Consider the following 22,972-nt stretch of genomic DNA (forward strand, 5'->3'; position numbering starts at 1 on the left):
TTCAATGTTCATCCCTTACTTTTTCTTTGTTCTTTTCTTCCCCTCTCTCTTTTCATCTCTTGGGTCGTTATTCTGAGAAATAAGTAGGATTTGAAACTTTACATGGAGGAAATACATTATGGAAATGTTTGCGGACACCATGTAATGACTATCTCTGCTGGAGAAAGCTTTCTCTAGAAAACGATCACAGCATACTGATCGAAATGTCGAGTTGAAACCAACGGTTCTTTTCAGAACCACCCGAACTCATTTAAAATTTAGTCATTGAATGGTGTCACCTTAAACCTTTCCATATCCCTAAAAATGTTCCATGCCAACCTGCAGTTTTATTATTTGAAACATTTTAAACCTTTTTGACTCTCCTAGTGAGGCGTTTAGACGAACAGAAGGTTTTGACGACGGCGCCCGAGAAGTTCCAACAGATGCTTCAGAGGTTAGGCATTGAGAAAACCATTGACACCTTCATCCAAGCTGTCACAACAACATGACCAAGAGTACTGGATTCATCCGGTATTCAGAGAATTTCAATCAGGGTGTTTATTTCAAGGAAATCTTCATTCGGCCACAGGTCTTGTGCCCTAGTATTTCAGGGATGATATTGTTCATACTTTTGGCTGAATTCAGACTTTTTATGTCGGCCTGGTGAAGAAAATTAGACAATATTTTTTTTCCACAAATAAAGAAATCCTGCTCATTGGTCTACTTCTCTAGTGCTATGGATACTGTTTCCTAAAGCTCCTTGGAATCTATAACCCCAGGGGTTACCAAACTTTAGAAATGCCATCATTTCAACATAACTTTGAGTTTGTAGCCAAGTTTCATACTTTTTCATTAGTAATGACTCTCACCGTGGTATTTCCACCACACCAATTTGTGTATATATACAAGATACATATTTTTTGTATCAAGTAATGAACCAAAAGAGAAAATTGGGTAGACCAAAGAAAAATTGACTGGAGGGGACTTGATTTTGCAACCTCCGGATTAGCATGCTGGTGGTCTCGCTATTTTGTCAATATCTTTGTACGGGTGCCAGTCAGAAGCCATGCAACCTGTATCTGCCCTATAGCTAGGGATCACACCCAAGTTTAAAGACACTGAACACTATTGGTATTTGAGAAAGACCAGTCTTCTCACTTGGTGTATCTCAACATATGCATAAAAAACAAACCAGTGAAAATTTGAGCTCAATTGGTTGTCGAAGTTGCGAGATAACAATAAAAGAAAAAACACCCTTGTCACACGAAGTTGTCTGCTTTCAGATGCTTGATTTCGAGACCTCAAATTCTAAATTTGAGGTCATGAAATCAAGTTCGTGGAAAATTACTTCTTTCTCGTAAACTACGCCACTTCAGAGGGAGCCGTTTCTCAAAATGTTTTATGCTATAAACCTCTCCCCATTACTCCTTACCAAGTAAGGTTTTTTGTCATGCTAATTATTATTTTGAGTAACTACCAATAGTGTCCACTGCCTTTAATGAAAAACATTTTGAAAAAGTATGTGAATCCTTTATATTAAGGGAGCGTCTCAAAAGTCGGGCACGTTCCTGCGGGCATATGCCCGCAGGATCGCAACATCATGACATTAGGAACGTTCTAACATGAGATTGGACGCGGTCACGCATTTGGAACGATCCAAAAGATCGCTCTGGCGGTCCAAAGGACCGGTCCAAGTAAAGCGGCGGGGATACTTTTGCGATCCAAGAAGAACGTTCCTACCGTTCCGACTTTTGAGACGCTCCCTAAAGGCAAAGTATACCTTGTGTTTTTTAACCGTTCTATTGTTTAATCCTATATAAATGTAGATGCTTACAAAACAACCTTCAAGTGAAAATTTCATTACAAAAGGTGGTAGCGCTTAAAAGGCAATGGACACTATTGGTAATTGTCAAAGACTAGCCTTCACAGTTGGTGTATCTCAACATATGCATAAAATAACAAACCTGTGATAATTTGAGCTCAATTGGTCTTCGAACTTGCGAGATAATATTGAAAGAAAAAAACACCCATGTCACACAAAGTTGTGTGCGTTTAGATGGTTGATTTCGAGACCTCAAGTTCTAAATCTGAGGTCTCGAAATCAAATTCGTGGAAAATTACTTCTTTCTCGAAAACTACGTCACTTCAGAGGGAGCCGTTTCTCACAATGTTTTATACTATCAAACTCTCCCCATTACTCTTTACCAAGTAAGGTTTTTTGTTATGCTAATAATTATTTTGAGTAACTACCAATAGTGTCCACTGCCTTTAATGTAAATCTGTGGACATTTTGAAAAAGTATGTGAATCCTTTAAAGGCAAAGTATACCTTGGATTTTTTAACTGTTCTATGTAGATGCTTACAAAACAACCATCAAGTGAAAGTTTCATTACAAAAGGTGGTAGCGCTAAATCACAAAGGGTGCTAAAAATCCAGAGTATGTCCACACAGGAAAGTAATCCGTAATAGGAATACACAATCTGAGAAACGCTAATGACAGTAAGGTTTCTCGGATTCAATCTAAATTATTATACCTCGGTAACAAATTGTGAAGTTTGATTGGTCAAGAACGAAGCATGTAACGCGCAACAAAAACGCATGTTCCATGGCTCAACGGGCCGGGTAACATGAAAAGTGATGTACACCGGTGTACATCACCTTGATCGTTCCCGGCGTTGGTCGATTTCCAGCGCTGTGTACGAAACAACCGCGGGTTCGATGGAATTGTTTCTTGTTCGTCTGCTTATTGAACAATAAATAGTCCGTCGTAATAATGTTTGAAGATGACAACAGAACTTCGAGAAGAGGAATAACAATTATACAAAGGTATACCGAAACAATTGTTGCACGCTGTGACTGGGGTCCATGGGTTTGTACACCCTCGGTGGCCCCTTCGGGTGTAGTAAACGCCATGGATCCCGTCACAGCGTGTAACAATTGTTACTGATGTCCTTTTGCACGTAACCACAGTACTTCAAAGTGAAATGCTTTTCAAAATGCTTTATACTAAATCGAAAGATGATGTAGGCTTCTAACCTAAAGTTTTTATTGCCATAAATTTTAAGAGGGATTACCAAATAATTATCCTTTACCATGTAAGGCATTGGAGGTATGCTACCGTCATGAGCTGAAGATAGTTTTTATCTTTTATTTGTATGTAGTTAATCAGAGAGATTTTTTAAACATGTAAATACTGTTGTAAATTATGTATGTTTATTTTGTTTACATATCCAACTAGATATAACTTCGGTATAAATGTTCCTGAGTAGTCATTTTGTTATTGTGACTGTTATTCCAGTTGTGAATGATAAATAAATATTGAGTACTTCCAAATTCATAGTATCTTTGTGTTATGTAAATGTCATTCTATTTTTTTATTATTATTTTTTTTTATTATTATTATTATTTTTTTTTTTTGGGGGGGGGGGGGGGGGTCGGGGGTGCATTGGCATTATCTCTTCCATTTCATGGGGCTTGGGAAGGCACTTTTTTCCCCCCAAGTCAGTTCATGGAGGAAGACAATTTTCTCCATGGTCAAAAACCATTCAGCACATCAACATCTCAAATCTACAGAGGATGTCTTTAAAGTATTATGTGAGGGGGGGGGGGGGGTTGGCACTAGCCTTGCTCAAGGCAGTCGAATTATTCACTCCGAAAAAAGACCGCCGCTGTATAAAAACCCACCCGTATTCACTGTGCGTAAAACCCACCCGTATTCACTGTGCGTAACATCGCACGACACGATCCCCCCGTACACTATCCGCATGCGGAGGCCGTCAGGCCGACAGTATTCATGAGCTGCATACTAGCATATCCTAGAGCCCCCCCAATTTCGTCCACTATTGGAATTTTTTCAATACAACACATTAAAACGGGAAGATACAGACCCGACAAGGCTGTCGGCCTGACGGCCTCCGCATGCGGTTAGTGGTGTACGAGTGCGATGACCCTTACTCTGTGCGATGACTTGTGTGAACAGTATTCGTGCGATGTGACAGTGTGTATACGGGTGGGTCATTCGGTGTGATCGCACACACCATGCACAGGGTATACGGCGGGTGGGTTTACAGCTGCGTCTTTTCGGAGCGAATAATGCGACTGCCTTGAGCAAGGCTACCCTCTGTCGCGCGCAAGCGGCGAACTTGTCAACAAAATAGCCCTTTCGAAATAACGTTATTGGCTGGGGTTCAAGCTTAGGCTCCGTCCGTCTGTTTAAAGACGCGTTTGCAAAAGCACACGTTTTCTAAATAATAGGCTGATCGAGCCTCAGCGCCCAACCACTCGTAAGCCGTAGTTTCGAATAGGGCAGCAGACTGCGGTACATTAACACCGTACACCTGCAAACACTACGGGTTTGTTGGTGCAGTAATAGTACAATGTACGTACGGCGCTACAGTAGTACACTCTCTCCACGGACGACGGCGGTAGTGCAGTCTGCCAAAATTCCCGGGCAGCTAGATTTTGGTGCAAAAAAGATTCGATGCTGCCGTCGTTTTTCGAAAGTGACTGATTTCTGATTAGGCACATGGAAGATAACAACGTAGAGAATATCCTGACCTAAAATGGATAGCTGTCGCACAAAATTCAGTGAGTTTTGAGGTTGTTATTGTTTGACATTTTTGTGAAAGATCGTCTGCTCGGAAAATTGCTGTGGACGCCTGCACAACCAGAGGTTCGGCTGCTGCACGGAGATCCGAACGTACAAATAAAAATTTTGAGTGTCAACCAGAAGTCTTACCATCCCCGATACTGTGTTAATTGGAGGACAACAAACTGAAGTAAAAACAATGAAAGCAGAATTTTGCAGTGGAACTTTTTGAAGTGCAATTCAAGCAGAAGTAGTTAGGCAGCAACCTGAAAATTCAATCGAACTTGCCTCGGTTGAAGGTTGTTTAGTCATTTCACAAAACCAAGTGACTTGAAGTGACTACTTTTAATTTACAAGGAAGGCTCTGTCAAGGAGTAATTTGTTAACAATGCATAAATCAGACCTGAACTTGGACCGAGTTATAGAGCAGCTGTTATCAGTGCAATCAGCAGGAAAGCAGGTAAGTTTATTTTATTAATTTTATTTTAAAATTAAAGACAGTGACAATATTGCATTGGTATGTAATTGTCAATTGACTAGCCTTCTCACTTGGTGTATCTCAACATGTGCACAAAATAACAAACCTGTGTGTGGTGGAAACTTGAGCTCAATTGGTCGTCGAAATTGCGAGATAATAATCTAAGAAAAAAACACCCTTTTCACACAAAGTTGTGTTGTGTGCTTTATAGAATGATGCTTGATTTCGAGGCCTCAAAATCTAAATCTGAGGTCTCAAAATCAAATTCGTGAAAAATGACTTCTTTCTCGAAATCTACATATTAGTAACTTCAGGGGAATTGGAGGGAGCCGTTTCTCACAATATTTTATACTACATTGTATCAACAGCTCTCCATCCATTACTTATTACTACTTCTAGAAACTAAAAGGCTCAACAGGGGAGCCTTATAGTTTCTAGAAGTAACTCGTTACCATGTAAGTTTTTATGCTAACTATTATTTTATTACCTATAGTGTCCACTGCCTTTAATTTAAAAGCAGAGAAATAATGTAATTTGGTACAATTATTATAGAATACAGGGCCACTCCAGGGTTAGGGTTAGGGTTAGGCCATTGCCATTAGGGTTAGGTTTAGGGTAAGGGTAAGGGTTAGGGCTGTCGCCGAGTGTGGCCCTGTATTCTATAGTTACTCCCGTAATTTATTGAGTTGAAAAAATCAATGCCATGTTTCTCCTGACAGTCAGTACATTTTAGTTCATCAGGTTCACCAAAGTATTAATTTGGAAAACTTCCCATATTCTGCCATAGTTTTTTTCACTAATTTCTACTACCAGTAAATCTCATTTGAGTAAATTACATGAAGATAAACAAGTGGTGGCAGGGTACGGAAAATTGTACACGTACAGTAATGCAATGGCATTAAGAGTGACATTTGACACTGACATTTGACACTGACTGACACAGTTACTACAGATTTGCAATTGTATAATTTTCTCCTTTTATCGCACAATTTTGGCACTTTTTCCTCTTCATTTTTCATTATTTAATGTTTTTAAATGAAACATTGCTAACAATAATGTATTTCCTTGCCCCCTTTGCCTTTCAAAAACTGAGTATCATTTATCGGTATTGCAATAAGGTCTGGGTCCAATTTCATGTCTCTGCTATCCTGTGTACAGTATACACCCTCTGAAAAACGGGTGCATATGTTGGGCCGATCAGCCGATCGCGCTGCGCTATTGAACAATCAAATTAAGATCAATTAGTCGCGCAGCAATCGGTCGATCGCGCAACAATCGGTCGATCGCGCAACAATCGGTCGCTCGCGCAATGACATCTTTGCGCGATTGACCGATTGCGCTACGAGTAGTTTTTCCTGTTATCAGCGGATCGCGCAGGAAAGGCTTTGCGCGATCTACCGATCGTGCAGGAAAAGTTTTACGCGATCAACCGATCATGCAGGAAAAGTTTTGTGCGATCTACCGATCGTGCAGGAATGGGTTTGCGCGATCGACCGATCGTGCAGGAATGGTTTCGCGCTTTCGACTGATCGTGCAGGTCTACTATTCATTTGGGCGATTTCTCAAAGCAATAAAATTCATAGCAGGACAAATTTTCAGTATCACCATAGTGATTTATATAGTGACGTCACACTACGATTGATTTGCAGTTACAATCAATGTTACATCTTTGTGAATTCGGCCCCTGAACATCAGCCGATCGCGCCAAACAATTCCTGCACAATCGGCCGATCGCGCAAAACCATTCCTGCACAATTGGCCGATCACTCATAACCATTCCTGCACAATCGGCCGATCACGCAGAATCATTCTTGCACAATCGGCCGATTGCGCCGAGCCATTCCCGCACGATCGGTTGATCGCGCATGTTCGTTTCCGAATGTTGCACGATCGACCAATTGTTGCGCGATCGACCGATTGTTGCGCGATCGACCGATTGCTGCGCGATCGACCGATTGCTGCGCGACCAATAGATATTTCAATAGCGCAGCGCGATCAACCGATCGGGCTGTGTAATGTAAGTGCAGAATTCAGGCAGTATAAAGAAATGAAATTGGTACCTGTCACTCCTGACACTAGAGTTTTCTTTGGGTCATGTTGAGGTCTTCTTGTTGACCGTTGTCCTACTCCTCAATAATAAATGTTAAATGTCTTACCATCATTCATTGTTGCAGTAAATTGCAGAAACTCTCCATATTAAAGGGTCCATGTACTTTTGTAGGACAAAAAAACACAGTGTCCACAGATTTACATTAAACTTACACAGTTTTAAGATAATGATAGTACATGTAGGAAGCTTCCCTGAAAATATTACTAGCTGAGATGCTGTAGTTTTTGAGAAATGGGTAAAACAATGCCATGAAAAAATATTTTTTTATCAGTGATCATGAGACAAAAATTATTTTAGCATGTAAAAATGTATTTTCATTACATTGTTTTACCATGTAGGATATTCCTCATTTCTCAAAAACCACAGCACCTCAACAACTTTATATTATTAGGAAAGCCTTGTTATCATTATCTTGGTGTAAGCTTAATGTGAAATGAGTGGACATTGTGTTTTGTGTTACAAAAAGTACCCAAATCCTTTAAATTAAGAAAATCATCTTTCTCTGTGGTTTAGTTTTAGTTTAACTCTGCTACTCTAGCTAACCTTTTCCAATGAGTTGACAATGGTTGACCAACCATCTGAAACCCATTCCACTGCATTACACAATGTATGGTGGACTGACTGAGCAAAGAACCATCTGTACTGTGTTGAGCATATTGACCATATGGAAATCATAATTTGGAGGCTGGGATAATTTATCATATAAACCTTGCATGATTTTGAAAGGTCTGAGTACAGGAGGGTTGGATGCACTTACGCTTTTATCTAACTTAAATGCGAGCCATGTATATCTAACTTAAATGCGAGCCATGTATTTCGTTTGGCCCTTCGCACCGATAGACCTTATGCATTGACGTCATCCAGCGGCCATCTTAGTGGAAAAAACGGTGACGAAACAATCGAAACGCACAGATTTGTACGTGCGGTGCACAGGAATGGCCAATGAACAACCTCATTTTGACTTCTAGGTGAGGGCGCCCTACTGAAATGGCGTCATGTGCATCTAAGGTCTACAGTAAATATTCATTTTCAGTTATAAATAGATCAATAACAAGTGCTTGGTTTTAAAATAATATCAAAGTGTGTACATTAGGAATGATAGCAAATGTTTGCACCTGACAGATTTATTACATCCGGCAATTAGTGTAGTGCAAATAATATTGCAACAGAATCTTAGCTGCATATTGACAGTAGAGCTAATTGACAGCGCTACATATCGAATGGATGTAAATGAATGACTCATCCAGTCACTGATAAATGTTTTAATTAGTCTTAATGAGTGATAATTAGTTTGAAGCGTCAATGTTGTTATCACTTACTTTGACTGACAATAATGAATACAGGGCTGGATACAGCACTGACTGGTCTAAAAAACTAGTTACCACCATTTTTTTAAATTCAATTCATCAATTCATTGATACAAGAAAACTACTAATTGGAGGCATTACACAAGAAGCAGATAAATGGAATGCCTTTTAAAAACACAACAAACAAATATTTTTAAATAAACAATATTGAAAAAGGAACGTAAAATACACAAGACAAACAAAACAATGAAACAAAAACAGACAAACAGTTGAAACAAACCTAGTGGACATAAATAAACTTAGTAGACATCAGACTGATATACACTTTCAGATTTATCTTCTCTTGCAGCCTAGTGCCAAAAGAATATGAACAATCATCACATTGGGCATGATATTCTTCCATCTTACTTAAATGTGGAGGATTTGAGTTTTGATTTTTTGGGGGGGCCTTTGACAAAATCAGGGGAAAATGGGATTGAAAAAGTTTAAAAAGTCTATACAAACTGTATTGTCCTACACCGTGTGTACAGAACATGCAGGTCAGGTTTTGTACTCAATAAATGATAAAATGTTCATCCCTTTTTTTCAAAGGACCAAGTATCATGCCAAGTATAATTTATCAACATGTACCAAATTGGGTGCTTTGGACCAGTCGGTCACGATCTTGTTAACAAAATTAGTCTACTACTACACACATGTAAGCAACCTGACTATGGAACACCCCAACAAACCTAGACTCAATTTAGTTGCGATATTCGTAACCCTCCTCCCGCCGTCGGGAGGAGGGTGTTATGTTATCGCAACTAGACTCAATTGGGATCTCCATAATTACATGTAGCTGTCAACTCAAAATGCTTTCAAGTCTCCCAGTGTAAAATGCAGATGACTTTGAGTACTTCTTCTTCAACGGAACATTAATTCACTGGAACCACTTCAGAGAAAAACATAGTCCTTATTTATTTTGCTAACTTAGTGGTTACACCTTCAAAACCCTCATCAGGCACCCCTCCCCCCCCCCCCCCCCCCCTCTTCATCAAAATAAGTCGCCCCAACAACTGGCAATGAAGTTGAACTATGATTAATTCCTTATTAGTATAATAAATGGCTCTATAAGTCCTGTTGGATGTACACAATGTGTACATGAAGAGCCCATCAGGCCTGACATTCACGGAAGCACTGGGGGCAATTACCTCATAGGTCATTGACTTTATGTCCCTTGAAATTTTCAAAAAGAAGATAATTTGTTTTAGTGGTGACCTTTACTGTGGAGGAATGTCTTGGTGCTTTTGCCCCTTCAAAAACAAAGCAAAAGCCTGGTCCATGTATAGGTTCCTTAGCATAAGGCTACACATGTACACGTACGTACACCTACATGCTTCATCGAATCTGGGTTAAAGTGATTAGCAGTGATCCTTTTACGTGTACTTAGTAAAGCAAGAGTTATGTTGGAAGGTTCAAAAAAAAAAAAATGTACGAAGAACGCCTAGTCTGTGCTTGAGGTATATTGCCTTGGAAGAAACAATGAGGGCCACACAATGGTAATTTATATTGGATTATTCTTGCATCCGTTAATAAGGTGAGAGCCATTTTTTTAACCATAATAAACCACAGCACTAGAGTGGCCGGGGTTTGATTACGGAGGGGAAAGAGAAAGGAGGGGTTGGGGGGTGGGCAAGGGAGTTCATCCAGCAAATTGCATCCACTTATTTCTTTCTTTCAGACCTCACTGATCTAATCTAATAAAATAACAATAACTAGGCATTTACAGGTGCCTTCTTATCTAGCTATAATAATCTTTAATTTTGTTTTACTTTAAAATATTACCCGCTGGCCATCAGGTTAATGTTATTCCTAAGACATTCCTGAGAGATCATCCAGAGCCAGCAGCCAAGATGTCTGCTCGAAAAAAGAAAAACAAAATTGCAAGGCCCAATTTCATGGCTCTGCTTACCGTAAGCACAGAATCGGAGCTTACGGAAGCAGGGAATTATGTGCTTATGGCAAGCGTACATATTTCACAGGTTAGCAGCAAATTTTGACTTCTGTGTGTGCAAACTACTAGGCATTCTACGCTTACAAGGCTAGCGCAGAAATTTTGGCGCTTGCACGTAATTGGGGTATTGTGATCATTAGGGCAGAATTCGGCGGTAAGCAGAGCCCTGGAATTAGCCCCAGGTCTATCTTTGTGTTATTCCAGAATAATTATTCCAGAATAAAGAAGGGTAGAACTATGAGGGACAACACTGCACTTCTGTAATTAATTACTCTGTGGATTAACAAAGTGCCACTTAACTTCCTCACCTACAAATGTATATGTTGGGCGCGATCGGTCAATCTGCGCGATCAAACGATCGCGCTGCGCTATTGAACGATCAAATTATGATCAATTGGTCGCGCAGCAATCGGTCGATCGCGCAACAATCGGTCGATCGCGCAATGACATCTTTGCGCGATTGACCGATTGAGCCACGAGTATTTTTTCCCGTTATCAGCGGATCGCGCAGGAAAGGCTTTGCGCGATCTACCGATCGTGCAGGAATGGGTTTGCGCGATCGACCGATAGTGCAGGAAAAGTAACCATTCCTGCACAATCGGCCGATCACGCAAAATCATTCCTGCACAATCGGCCGATCGCGCCGAGCCATTCCCGCACGATCGGTTGATCGCGCATGTTCGTTGTCGAATGTTGCGCGATCGACCGATTGTTGCGCGATCGACTGATTGTTGCGCGATCGACCGATTGCTGCGCGATCGACCGATTGCTGCGCGACCAATAGATATTTCAATAGCGCAGCGCGATCCGTCGATAGCGCAGCGCGATCGATTGATCGCGCAGATTGACCGATCGCGCCCAACATATACATCATAACCGCACTGGTCTGTCAGTGTCAAGAAGATAAAGTTATACATTAGTATAGTACACGTTTTAGTCTACAGTGTACGTGCAGGTAAAAATGTTCACAATTGTTTTGTAAAACGAAGTGCAATCATTTATACATTGGCTCTTTAATTTTCTCATAATGTAAGTTATGCATCACATGAATATTATTGCAGCAGTACATAGGTGATGACGTTTGTGCATATAATGATACAATTATGGAATTCCGCACACAGAGTATTTTATAGGAAATGTTATAAGGGTTTTTGCCATTGTACGAGCTAGTGTATTGGGTCGTTGATGCGCACTAATTGTTGCCCATACACAGGAATTGCGGCCTTTACATTATTTGTTTATTTATTGTTTACTTTTAAAGGGGACTTCATATCAAATTCACAAAAATGATGAAATGAAATAAAACTACTTTTTTATGTGTATAAAGTGCCTGAGTTTGTGAAAGGGCTTTTAAAACCAAAGAAACACAAAGCAAATAACATTCTAAAATACCCTTGTATTTCAGTTCAGCTTGCTTTGGCCAAACTTAAAAAATTTGCGTCCAGAATGCCCCACAGTAATCCTGAAGAGAACTCTGTATATAATTTGGCTAAATAAAGGGCCATCCGGGTTTTTCCCGTGGAGTGTACGTGTAAGAGCAACGGCAGCCAATTTTGAAAAAGTCTTGTTTCTCTGATGGATTTACAGCCAAATACTTAGTATCTTTTGCCATTACAATTTTCATGCTTGTATCATCATCAAGGGCAAAATTTCCCAAAATGTTTCCCCGGCTGACTCACTTGAACATCCACGTAGAATGACATCAACCTCTTCTAATGGGATAATTTATTCGTTCTCTTGAATGTAGCAAACGATGTTTCCATGTACCTCAGATTGGCACTACAGCAGTGTTCAAGTGAACATGATAGCCTAGGTTCAAGTGGGTTAATTAATATCCACCATGACAGGTGAATAAACAGTGTGGACGCAAGTGTAATAATAACGTGGCTGGAAATACATAAAGGCATTGCTTAGGTTTGTACGCATGCACTAGTGTAAATTTCTCATGTGGGAGACATTTTCATTGCATTAGTTGAGACTTATCCATACATCGGATACTTTGTTTTTTTTAAGTGCACTCTTTAGGCAGGTTTACCGGAGTAAACAGGCACCTCTTTAGATTTCTGTTGGAAGGTTTAAATTCAAGGGGCACCAAGGCAAAAACCTGTGGCAGGAAGGCAATAGACCGATCCACTAAGCTCCACCCCATTGCGTATTGACCAATCACAACGCAACGAAGGTTCAACAAATAAGGGCGACATGCGTGCGCTTATCTTGGCGCGCGCGGCAGAGTTGTTCAGAAAGGCATTGGAGAGCCCCAACCTGTTGTTGCTCACATGTCGTGGGCGTAGCCTACTGGATCAGTGTATTGCCTTTGTAGCCTCCATGTTGAAGTTTTGGTCTGCACGCAAATGTAATGAACATGAACTGCAAACCATACAAGTCTCATCGTACTGGTTGACATGAAATGAACGATTGGCTGTTCTTCAATGGGTACATTGTACAGTTGATACAAAAACTGCATTCAGGGTTTTACTGTTTAAATGTGAGCCAAAAGAACATTTTTGCTGGTGTTTTTTTTTAAATGTTGTTGTAATTTTGTAATCTATACTTTAGCCTAGATATATCTTTCATTAACATAATGAAAGTATTCAACACTTTGTTAATTTCATTTTGACCCCCTTTTGAAGGGACTGCATTTATTTCATTGTACTACAGCCACGTCAGCTCCACAATCCTGATTTTATTAATTTCATAATCACATTGGTTTTTTTTCTTCTCATTTCTTTCTTTCTTTACCTTTTTAGATCGCTTGGCTTTTTATGCAGTGAAGAGAAATAACATTAAATTGTAAACCAAAACAGACATTTATTTTTTGGTCTTCTCTACAAAACTGACATAAAGAAGTTGAACTTCATCTGGGATTCATATTTAGCGAGCCTATAATCAGATCTTGAACTACATAAAAGCCAAGTCTCCTGATGCTTCTGGTCTTAACCTTAAAAGCAACCTCCTCCCCCGCCCAAAAAAAGTTTAAAGGGAAAAATATACATACGCTATGTATTTTATGTTCCCAACCAAGAACAGACTGGACATTGGCCTTGACCCACATGACATCAGATATTCCAGTGAAAGTGCCAGTTGAAAAATAAAATGGCCTTGCCCTCTTCAAACCACCACAGTAGAAATTCCAGGCTTGTAATTTAGTGAAGATGATGACTGGAACGAGTTCAATCTGAGATGGTTTGTTTAAATATATATCGGGTTGCCATGGTAATGATTTATCCTTAAAACAGGGCCCAATTTCGTAGAGCTAATTCAGCAGAAAATATGCTTAGCAAATTTCTGCTAAGCAGAAATGAGCAGGATACCAGTCACAAATTGTACACACAACATGGTAGTTTGACTTGTAACGTCATTTTGGTAAGCAAAATTTTGATTCAGGTTATAAATATTTGTTCTCCCTCCTCTACTCTGTCAGGTCCAGCTGCCAGAGAACCAGATCAGACAGCTATGCCAACTTTCTCGGGAGAAGTTCCTGGAAGAGCCCATGCTCCTCGAGCTAGAGGCGCCGGTGAACATCGTCGGCGACATCCACGGCCAATTTATGGATCTGATCCGACATTTTGACGCACTTGGGTTCCCGCCTGATAGCAATTACCTCTTTCTAGGGGACTACGTTGACAGGTGGGTGTGATTCTAGATTTCATGTTTTTTTGTTTGTTTTAAGGGCAGGCCTGATACTTCAGGGAAGCGACAAAGGCGATTTCGTCCATGCCTCCTGGTCATTGCCCTGGTGCCTTTGAAATGATGCACATGGTAGAAAATCACAGTTTCCTGATGGGGTGAACTTTATTTATCAAGAAGAAAATGCCTTGGTGCCCTTGCCCTTTCAAAAACGAATGATACAGGCCTGTCAGCGAGATTTAAGGGTCCTGATGCATACAGGCATGATACCCCATGGTGGCTGCAGCCGTACACAGCGGTAAATATCCCTGGCTGTAAAATCATTTTAGTTTGCAGGGCTGATAGTTCATCCAGTGTAAGGGTTAGCTGTAATATATTTAAAAATTGTGATTCTTGAATCTTACATAATGTGCATTTTACACATTGTGCAAAATAAGTGATTGGAATGTTAATATTTAGCCTTGAAAACAATCTTTATAACAGAGTTCGTGCGCACCGCTCGCAATCTCTGACCAAGTTTAAATTCAGCTGCACACCACTAAAAATGTCCTTAAGTTTCATGCCAGTACATGGAACGTATGCAGTTGTACAATTAGTAAACTAATACGCAACTGTTTTATCCCCGTCCCCTTGTCGACGCAATTGTTCAGTTCACTTTCACCTTTTAAAAGCAGATTTGTTATTCTGGAAAAAAATCCGAGCAGGTGCTTTTGAAGCTGCTGATTGCACATTCTTACCAGCGTATGTCGTTGCTTGTTTTTAAAAGATTCAATGCACTGAAGATTGGATTCTAAGTTACAATGTGTACTGGGGTGGATTTCACAAAGAGTTAGGACTGGTCTTATCTCGAGTTAGGACCAGTTACTCGTCCTAACTTAGGACTATCCATGCAATATGTATATCTCCTAGGACTAGTCCTAAGTTAGGACTAGTCCTAAGTTAGGACTAGTCCTAACTCTTTGTGAAATCCACCCCAGGCAAAAGAAAATTTGTAACAACACATGACTGGCCTGTATGCCTTGGTTTTTGAAAGGGCAAGGGCATCTAGGCATTGTCTCCTTGGTAAAAGGCAACCTACGAGCAAAGTGTTAATTTCTACTGGAGCATTTTAAGGGCAACAAGGTAATGACCACGGAGGCAATTGTCTTTGTTGGCTCTGTGAAGTATTATGCCTTTATGTATCGGTATAGTACGTGTCGGTTGTGTAATCACAATTTGTACACGAACGCAACTCAAAATTTGTTAACCATCCAGATTACCTTTGTAATTTTAAAAACATGGGCATACTTGTACATGTAGTAGAGGAGAGGCAGTTTGCAAATCCACTATAATAACCCCCCTGCAAACGGCCTGATTTAAAAAATGCAATGCAATTAATTTTTTTTTGTTAACGGCGATGACCTTAACCAAACCTTACCACATGCCATTTAACTAACATGCCATACAGGTTGGTTTCCCAGTGGTTTCCAGTTGCAATGGAGCTATTAATATTAATGAAATGAAATGAGAATTGTCCTTAATCACTTCAGCTGTTATGACCATTCCCAACCATCTATCTCCCCGTACTCGTACTAGAACCATTGCATCTTCCCCTGGCCTCCCAAGGACATCCTCTTGCACAACAGGGGAGGGGACCACATCAGCGGGAGCAAAACCTTACACACGTGTGTGTGTGTGTGTGGTTTTTCTTCTTCCTCATGCCGAATACCTATGTGTAATTTCCCGTTGCAGTATTCTGTCTAGACCGTCATGGCTCTCTATCCCGTCTACGCATACACCATGTTTAACCTTGTTGCTATTCTAAGCTGCTTTGCATAATTAATGCTGTGTTGCATCTTCTGTAGCTGTACACCTACATGTATTAGACGATTTGTTGAAGCTGACCCTTCTAAAGGGAAAGCTACAATATTTTGGTGTGCGTCAGGGCCAACATTTTACACTGGAACCCCTGCTTGAGGCCATTAGTTTTAATGTCGGGATAGTAAAATTTAGGCAGTGGACACTATTGCCATTGGTAATTACTCAAAATAATTTTTTTAGCATAAAAACTTACTTGGTAACAAGTAATGGAGAGCTGTTGATAGTATAAAACATTGTGAGAAACGCCTCCCTCTGAAGTAACGTAGTTTTTGAGAAAGAAGTAATTTTCCACGAATTTGATTTTGAGGCCCCTCAGAATTAGATTTTGAGGTCTCGAAATCAAGCATCGAAAGCACACCTTCGTGTGACAAGGGTGTTTTGAGCTCAATTTTTCACAGATTTGTTATTTTATTCATGTGTTGAAATACTCGATGTGAGGAGACTGGTCTATTTATTACCAATAGTTTCCAGTGTCTTTAAGACTGGATATGTCCGGTAATCACATGTTTTTTTATATGGAATCTCACTGTGTGTAATGTTGTGAATTGTGAGCAGGTTTGGATGAAATGTTCATTTTGGGTGATAGTCTTCTGTATAACCCTTTCAATTCCACTGAGTAATGAGGAACCATAAAGACAATTTAGATAGTTCTTCTCTTGCAAGAGTTGTTCACATCGATTCGCATGATCAGTAAAAACAGTGCTTTAGTCAAGCAGTTTAAATGTGCAGTTACATTTACATGCTGTAATGTTAAGGAATTGTATTGCATTTGAATCCATTACTATCGGGTTCTTTGATAAACCAAGGGTAAATTCAGTTTAATGTAAGTCACTCTATTTAACCTACATCACGTTCAATTACGTTGATTATGGGCTCAGCCATTAGGGCCTTCTGACATAGTTGTTTCTATGACAACTTTAGTGTGAGCAAAGTGTTATTTATGAATACTTGAATATCTCTGCAGTTATGAAAGTCAGCGACTTGAGTGCATTGCAAACAAAACTGCTCTCTTTTTGATTTATTAAGACAAACAGACACCTTGTTGTGTCTAATAAGGGCCATGTCAGACGACACAACTTTTGCGTGGTACTTGGAGGAAATGAACTGCAGTGCATGCTTCATGTACGTATACAGGATCACTTCTGGCAGCACATGAGTAATGTACAAATAGGCCTAGTGTCTTACGATCCTTAAGAAATATCAAAGGCAGTGGACACTATTGGTAATTACTCAAAATAGTTATTAGCATAAAACCTTACTATGTAACGAGTAATGGGGAGCTGTTGATACATGAAGTAAAAAAAAACATTGTGAGAAACGGCTCCCTCTGAAATATTGTAGTTTTCAAGAAAGAAGTAAATTTCCACAAATTTGATTTTGAGACCTCAGATTTAGAGTTTGAGGTCTCGAAATCAAGCATCTAAAAGCACACAACTTCATGTGACAAGGGTGTTTTTTTCTTGCATTGTTATCTCCCAATTTTTATGACTGGTTGAGCTCAAACTGTTTTATGCATCGATGTTGAGATACACCAAGTGAGAAGACTGGTCTTTGACAATTACTAAAGGTGTCCAGAGTCTTCAAATGTTGATGCGTTTTCTTCATGGCGATTGCCTGAAACTGGGTGCCTTTAAATGGCCTCATGTAATGGCCCTTACACATGAACAATCAAGTGATGGCCCGTACACATAAACAACAACACATATGCATACTGTAAATACATGACGCAAGACCACTTTGCCAGTTACATGGTTTGTTTTCCATGGTTCACATGCAAGGAAAATGTAGTGAGAAATGGTCATTGGAACGAGGCTAAAATAACAAATTAACAAGACATTTATGAGGCCGAGTGCTGTTTGCGAAATTCTCCCTGATGCAGTAAGAAGGGAATCAATTTGTCTCCGGTGTGCTACATTTTAAAGGCTGAACCTTGCCATTGCCACAGCTGCTGCCTAAAGGGCCCGACTATTCAAACACTATAATACACATCTAGACATCCATGGCCTCGCTAGTATAAAGGAGTAAGGAGCCCATGGATGTTCTAAATATGGGGATGTTTAATGAATTCGTTCTCCTGTGTGGCGATGAAACTAATGGGGTCAGATGAAAAAGTCTGCCAGATTAACATAAATATTGTACTCAGCGATATTGTGACATGGAATGGGTGTTTTCTAGTATGATCAGTTAAATGTGAACAATTATATTCCGTTTGGTACGGATTTATCCCACTTAATGTTTAATACATACATGTACATGTAGTCAAGGCGGCCTGATACTATTTGTACCTCACGTAGCCAATGGAGGCGATTGCCTCCATGCCTCCTGGTCATTGTTTTGGTGCCCTTAAATCCTTCTGTAGAAGTTTACAATTTCCTCATAGGGTGCCCCTTTACCAGCAAAAAAATGCTTTGCCTAAAAAAAAAACCCATACAGGCCTGACATACACACATACAAACATTGGAACTTCATCCATTGTAATTTTTGTAAATTATTTAACTTCTGCTGTCCTGGGCCCAAGTTTCATAGAGCTGCTTTTAAAAGCAAACAATATTGCTTAACAATTTTCTGCTAAGCAGAAATGAGCAGGATACCAGTCACAAATCTCCAGGCGAACACTCCTACATAAATCGGTTCATCATAAAATTGCTATCAACACAGACCAGAATCAAATGAGCCCCTGTATGGCTTTTGTCCTGCACACAACATTGCTTGTTGGTGTGTAAGCCACAGTGTCATCTTAAAGAGGGGCTCGAAGGTCAAATACAGTGTTATGATCCATTCATTTTTCAAGAGTTCTTTCGTGTAAGTTCTAATAAAAGGGGGCCGTGGGGGGGGGGGGTTCATGATTAAATAACCAATGTGTTTGATCTTTAATTTTTGTCAAAATCCAAAAATGATCGATGACGTCACATTTAAAATTGTTTACATTTTTGTACAGACAATTTTTAATTTATTGCAGAATTTATATGATATTCAATCAAAACAGCATTGAATTTTATCATTTACTTGGTTCAAACAATTTCCCATTTTGAAAAAAAGACCCAGTTAGATTTCGCGATCAGGGCCACACTAAATCAAGAATATCAGGACTTGCCAAACCATTTTACAAACTTAAAAGTGAATTTTATTGGGGGGATTTTACCTCTGTTTTTTTTTAATAGTAAACATGGGATTTGACTCTCCCGCCGCCCTTTTAACTCACGTTTGGCCACCAGGAGGCTGCTAATTTCGAAACCCTAGTGTGCCTGTAGATTTTATTTCCTCAGGAATTAGAAATCACCGAGTACACACATGTGTACATTGCTTATCATACCTTCTGGCATAACTGGGGGGTGAAAATAACAACATTTTCTATAAATAGTTTTCTATAAAATATTACATAAATAGTACTGTAACGTCGTCACAAGTTGCGTTTGAATTGATTCGTGAATGATGGTGATGCGCTAAGTTGAGGTGTACATGTGTTCAATTATATCCCACCACCCCCTGTGATTTTTCCCATCAAGGTAACAGCAGGTATGCTTCAAATGTTCTCCCATGCTGACCAGTTTGCTCCACAGTCCTTTCCCCTAGGCAAGGGGAATGGACCGAGGGGAAAGGAACGTGGAGCAAAACAGACAACACTGATGCGCTCTCTCTCTCGTTCTCTCTGTCAAAGACACTGGATACCTTTGGTAATTGTCAAAGACCAGTCTTCCATTTTGGTGTATCTCAACATATGCATAAAACAACAAACCTGTGAAAATTTTAGCTCAATTGGTCACCGAAGTTGCAAGATAATAATGGAAGAAAAAACACCCTTGTCGCACAAAGTTGTGTGCTTTTAGATGCTTGATTTCGAGGTCTGGAAATCAAACTGGCCAAAATGTCATTCCATATAAATTGCTTGTGACTGGTATTTAGCTGTTGTTTACTTAGCATGATAACAATTGAGTTGAGTCTTGGCCGATACTCTGATTTAAGTAAGCAAGGATGTTTCTGCTTTTAAGCAAATTCTTTTGCTTAAGCAGCTCTATGAAATTGGGCCCAGCAAAAAGTAGCTTAGGACAAACAAATTTTGCTTACCAGATTTAGGTTACCAGGTGACTTATAACCATCAGGTTTCACTCAGGTTGAGTTGTTCAAAAGTAAATATAAAAAAAAGTACATCACAAAAATTTGCATTTAAATGAAATTATAGAGATGAAATTAATGTGTTGTATGTGATACTGCTGAGCCTGAATTCAATGGTTCCTAAATTATGCCTGCAATATTCAAGGAGCCAGGGGCTGAAATTTCACAAGTAAGGCAACTTAACCACAAATGCATATTTTTGTTAACAAAGTGTAACATGTTTGTACCTTTTGATGACATAGAGTTATGGCCATTAATTACAAATGTACTTTGTACACAAATAAACCTGAATGATTTACTCCCAAAGCTGACACGAATTATCACCAAAATTGCCTTTTGGACAATAAAACGAGGGAAATTGACAAGTGGAAGTAGAGTACAAATTGATGAATGCCATAGTTTTGGAGCCAATAGTCGCAAAGTGTCTGCGCATGCATTAAATGCGTGGGCCAAGCCCGGTGTGGGGGTGTGATGCATTATAACTGTCTAACAGAAGTGCTGTCTGGATCAATGGAGAATTAAAAACAAGGACATTAACATGCAATTAAAAATCATAGGGACGATGGTTTCTGTCGTTGGTTGATGAAAGGGAAGTGATTTGCCACATTTAGAGTACAGATACCCTTTTCTTTTTCTTTTTAAGAAATTGCTAGAAATGTTTTGTAAAGTACATGCGATGTCATTAATATCTTCATTTAAAATATTAGCTTTTTTTGTAGCCTTGTTACCCTTTGTTAAATTGTAAAATGACATTGTTTTGGTGTATCAACTGAGCTGTGATTTAAATGGTGTATTTTTTGCAACAAATCAACTTACAGTACATAATACGTGCATTATACAATTGTTGCACGCTGTGACGGGGTCCATGGCGCTTTGTACACCCGAGGGTGATAATGGCACCCGAGGCGAAGCCGAGGGTGCCATTTTCACCCGGGGGTGTACAAAACCCATGGACCCCAATCACAGCATGCAACAATTGTTTTGTTATACCTTGGTAACATGATTATTCCTCTTCTCAAAGTTCTTTTGTTATCTTCAAACATTATTACGACGGAGTATTCATTGTTAAATAAGCAGACAAACAAGAAACAATTCCTTACTGTTCCCCCGAACCAGCGGGTGTTTTGTACACAGCGCTGGAAATTGACCAACACTGGGAACGACCTAGGTGATGTACACCAGTGTACATCACTTTTCATGTTACCCGCCGCGCTGTGCGTTATGCGTAGCGCGCTCCCTTATCCATGGTACATGCGTACTTGTTGCACGGCACGTGATTGGTTCTCGACCAATCAATTTTCACAATTTGTACAGAGGTATAACAATACTTAATGTAGACTTTTCAAGAAATGCGATTCAAACATCCAAATTGGTACCAACCATATTGAGTTAAAATACGTGTACTCAGTCTACATTTGTGAGATTTTGGTTACTTCAAATACTTCAGTTTAGAAAATTATAAAGCCTATTTGAATATTTTGACGGGCACGAAGACTTACATCTTAAAAATTCCATGGTGCTGATTATTACTGAATTACATTCTACAGTATGCACTAATGACTCAAAAAATTCTGCGCCTAAGCCCATAGTGCGCTACACTACCAGGCAGAAATAGCAACTGGCTAATTAAAAGCAATTTTTAAATTACTCTGCGTATGAATTGAATTAAAGTCTCATTTTTCACTGACTTTTAACACAATAGGCTTGAGAAACATGGCCAGCGCAAGGTCGTTTACAGTACATGTACCTGCTGGATTTTTTTCAACACAGACTGAAGTCCATTGTCTAAAAGGAATTTTCCCATTGACTCGTACACAAACGAGCCTTAAGCCCGGTTCATACTTCCTGCAAATGCGAATGCAAAGCGAATATTGACCTCACAGGGCTGTTATCGCAGTGAGCGTTTCGCAGAAGTTGAACACAAGGCAACTGATGCCAAATGATTTGTTGTGAATTTGTGATGTCAAAATTTGTATATATTCAAATTCGCAGGAAGTATGAACGCGGCTTTTGTTTGACATAATACACTGATACACCTGACTCTGTTCGTGCAAATAAACATGGGTCCTTCACTGGAATAGTAAAATACAAAAGACTCAACTGTGGGATTACTATCATTTATACATTTATATTTATAGTTATATTTATTTCATTTCTCGGGAATAAAAAGTATAAGCATGCACATTAATTAGGTTAAAAAGATTGAAAAATACAGCGACAGGAATTTAAATACAATCGGTTAAAAACATTGAAAAATACAGCAAAGAGCAATTTAAATACAGTAAAGGAAAGAGTTGGAGCCCGAAGGATTGCCTAAAAGAAACACAGTTCCTGTCGTGAGGCTCTCCTGTCCAGCTGGTCCGATAAAGTAGAATAATAAAAATATAAAAATATGTAAGTATTCTTTAGGATAGCATGAAGATGCATAAAAATAGACATATTCAGGGCATACAAGCAAGGTAAAGACATAAAATAAAAAAACACTTAACATGTACAATGGCTAGTATAATTGAGATGTGCAGACATGTATATGTACTAGCATTGTCAGTTGTCAAATGGGAGTGTTTTATTATCACATCCCAAAATGGAAACTCGCTCAGGTGTAAGCAGCCTCTATTGCCTCTGGTGCAACTTTAAAGACCCTGGACACTATTGGTAATTGTCAAAGACCAGTCTTCTCACTTGCTGTATCTCAACATATGCATGAAATAACAAACCTGTGAAAATTTGAGCTCAATCGGTTACCGAAGTTGCGAGATAATAATGAAAGAAAAAACACCCTTGTCACACGAAGTTGTGTGCTTTTAGATGCTTGATTTCGAGACCTTAAACTCTAAATCTGAGGTCTCAAAATCAAATTCGTGGAAAAATACTTCTTTCTCGAAAACTACGTTACTTCAGAGGGAGCCATTTCTCA

The 22,972-nt window shown here is 39.5% G+C and overlaps 2 protein-coding genes across 2 annotated transcripts in view; both read left to right on the forward strand.

Moving 5' to 3' along the window:
- LOC139943960 (centromere protein P-like) overlaps nucleotides 1–2,358 on the forward strand; it is a 132,643-nt gene extending 130,285 nt beyond the window's left edge. Inside the window, exon 15 of the mRNA XM_071940874.1 lies at nucleotides 367–2,358. Within this exon, the coding sequence (XP_071796975.1) occupies nucleotides 367–488 (122 nt within the window). The 3' untranslated portion in view covers nucleotides 489–2,358. The remainder of the gene's footprint in view (nucleotides 1–366) is intronic.
- Nucleotides 2,359–4,395: 2,037 nt separating this feature from the next.
- The window catches only part of LOC139943961 (serine/threonine-protein phosphatase PP1-gamma catalytic subunit B-like), a 56,343-nt gene continuing 37,766 nt past the window's right edge, over nucleotides 4,396–22,972 (forward strand). Inside the window, exons 1-2 of the mRNA XM_071940875.1 lie at nucleotides 4,396–5,027; nucleotides 13,877–14,082. Of these exons, the coding sequence (XP_071796976.1) occupies nucleotides 4,956–5,027; nucleotides 13,877–14,082 (278 nt within the window). The 5' untranslated portion in view covers nucleotides 4,396–4,955. The remainder of the gene's footprint in view (nucleotides 5,028–13,876; nucleotides 14,083–22,972) is intronic.

This window comes from Asterias amurensis, chromosome 11 (assembly GCF_032118995.1).
Source record: "Asterias amurensis chromosome 11, ASM3211899v1".
In the NCBI taxonomy this organism is placed as follows: Eukaryota; Metazoa; Echinodermata; class Asteroidea; order Forcipulatida; family Asteriidae; genus Asterias; species Asterias amurensis.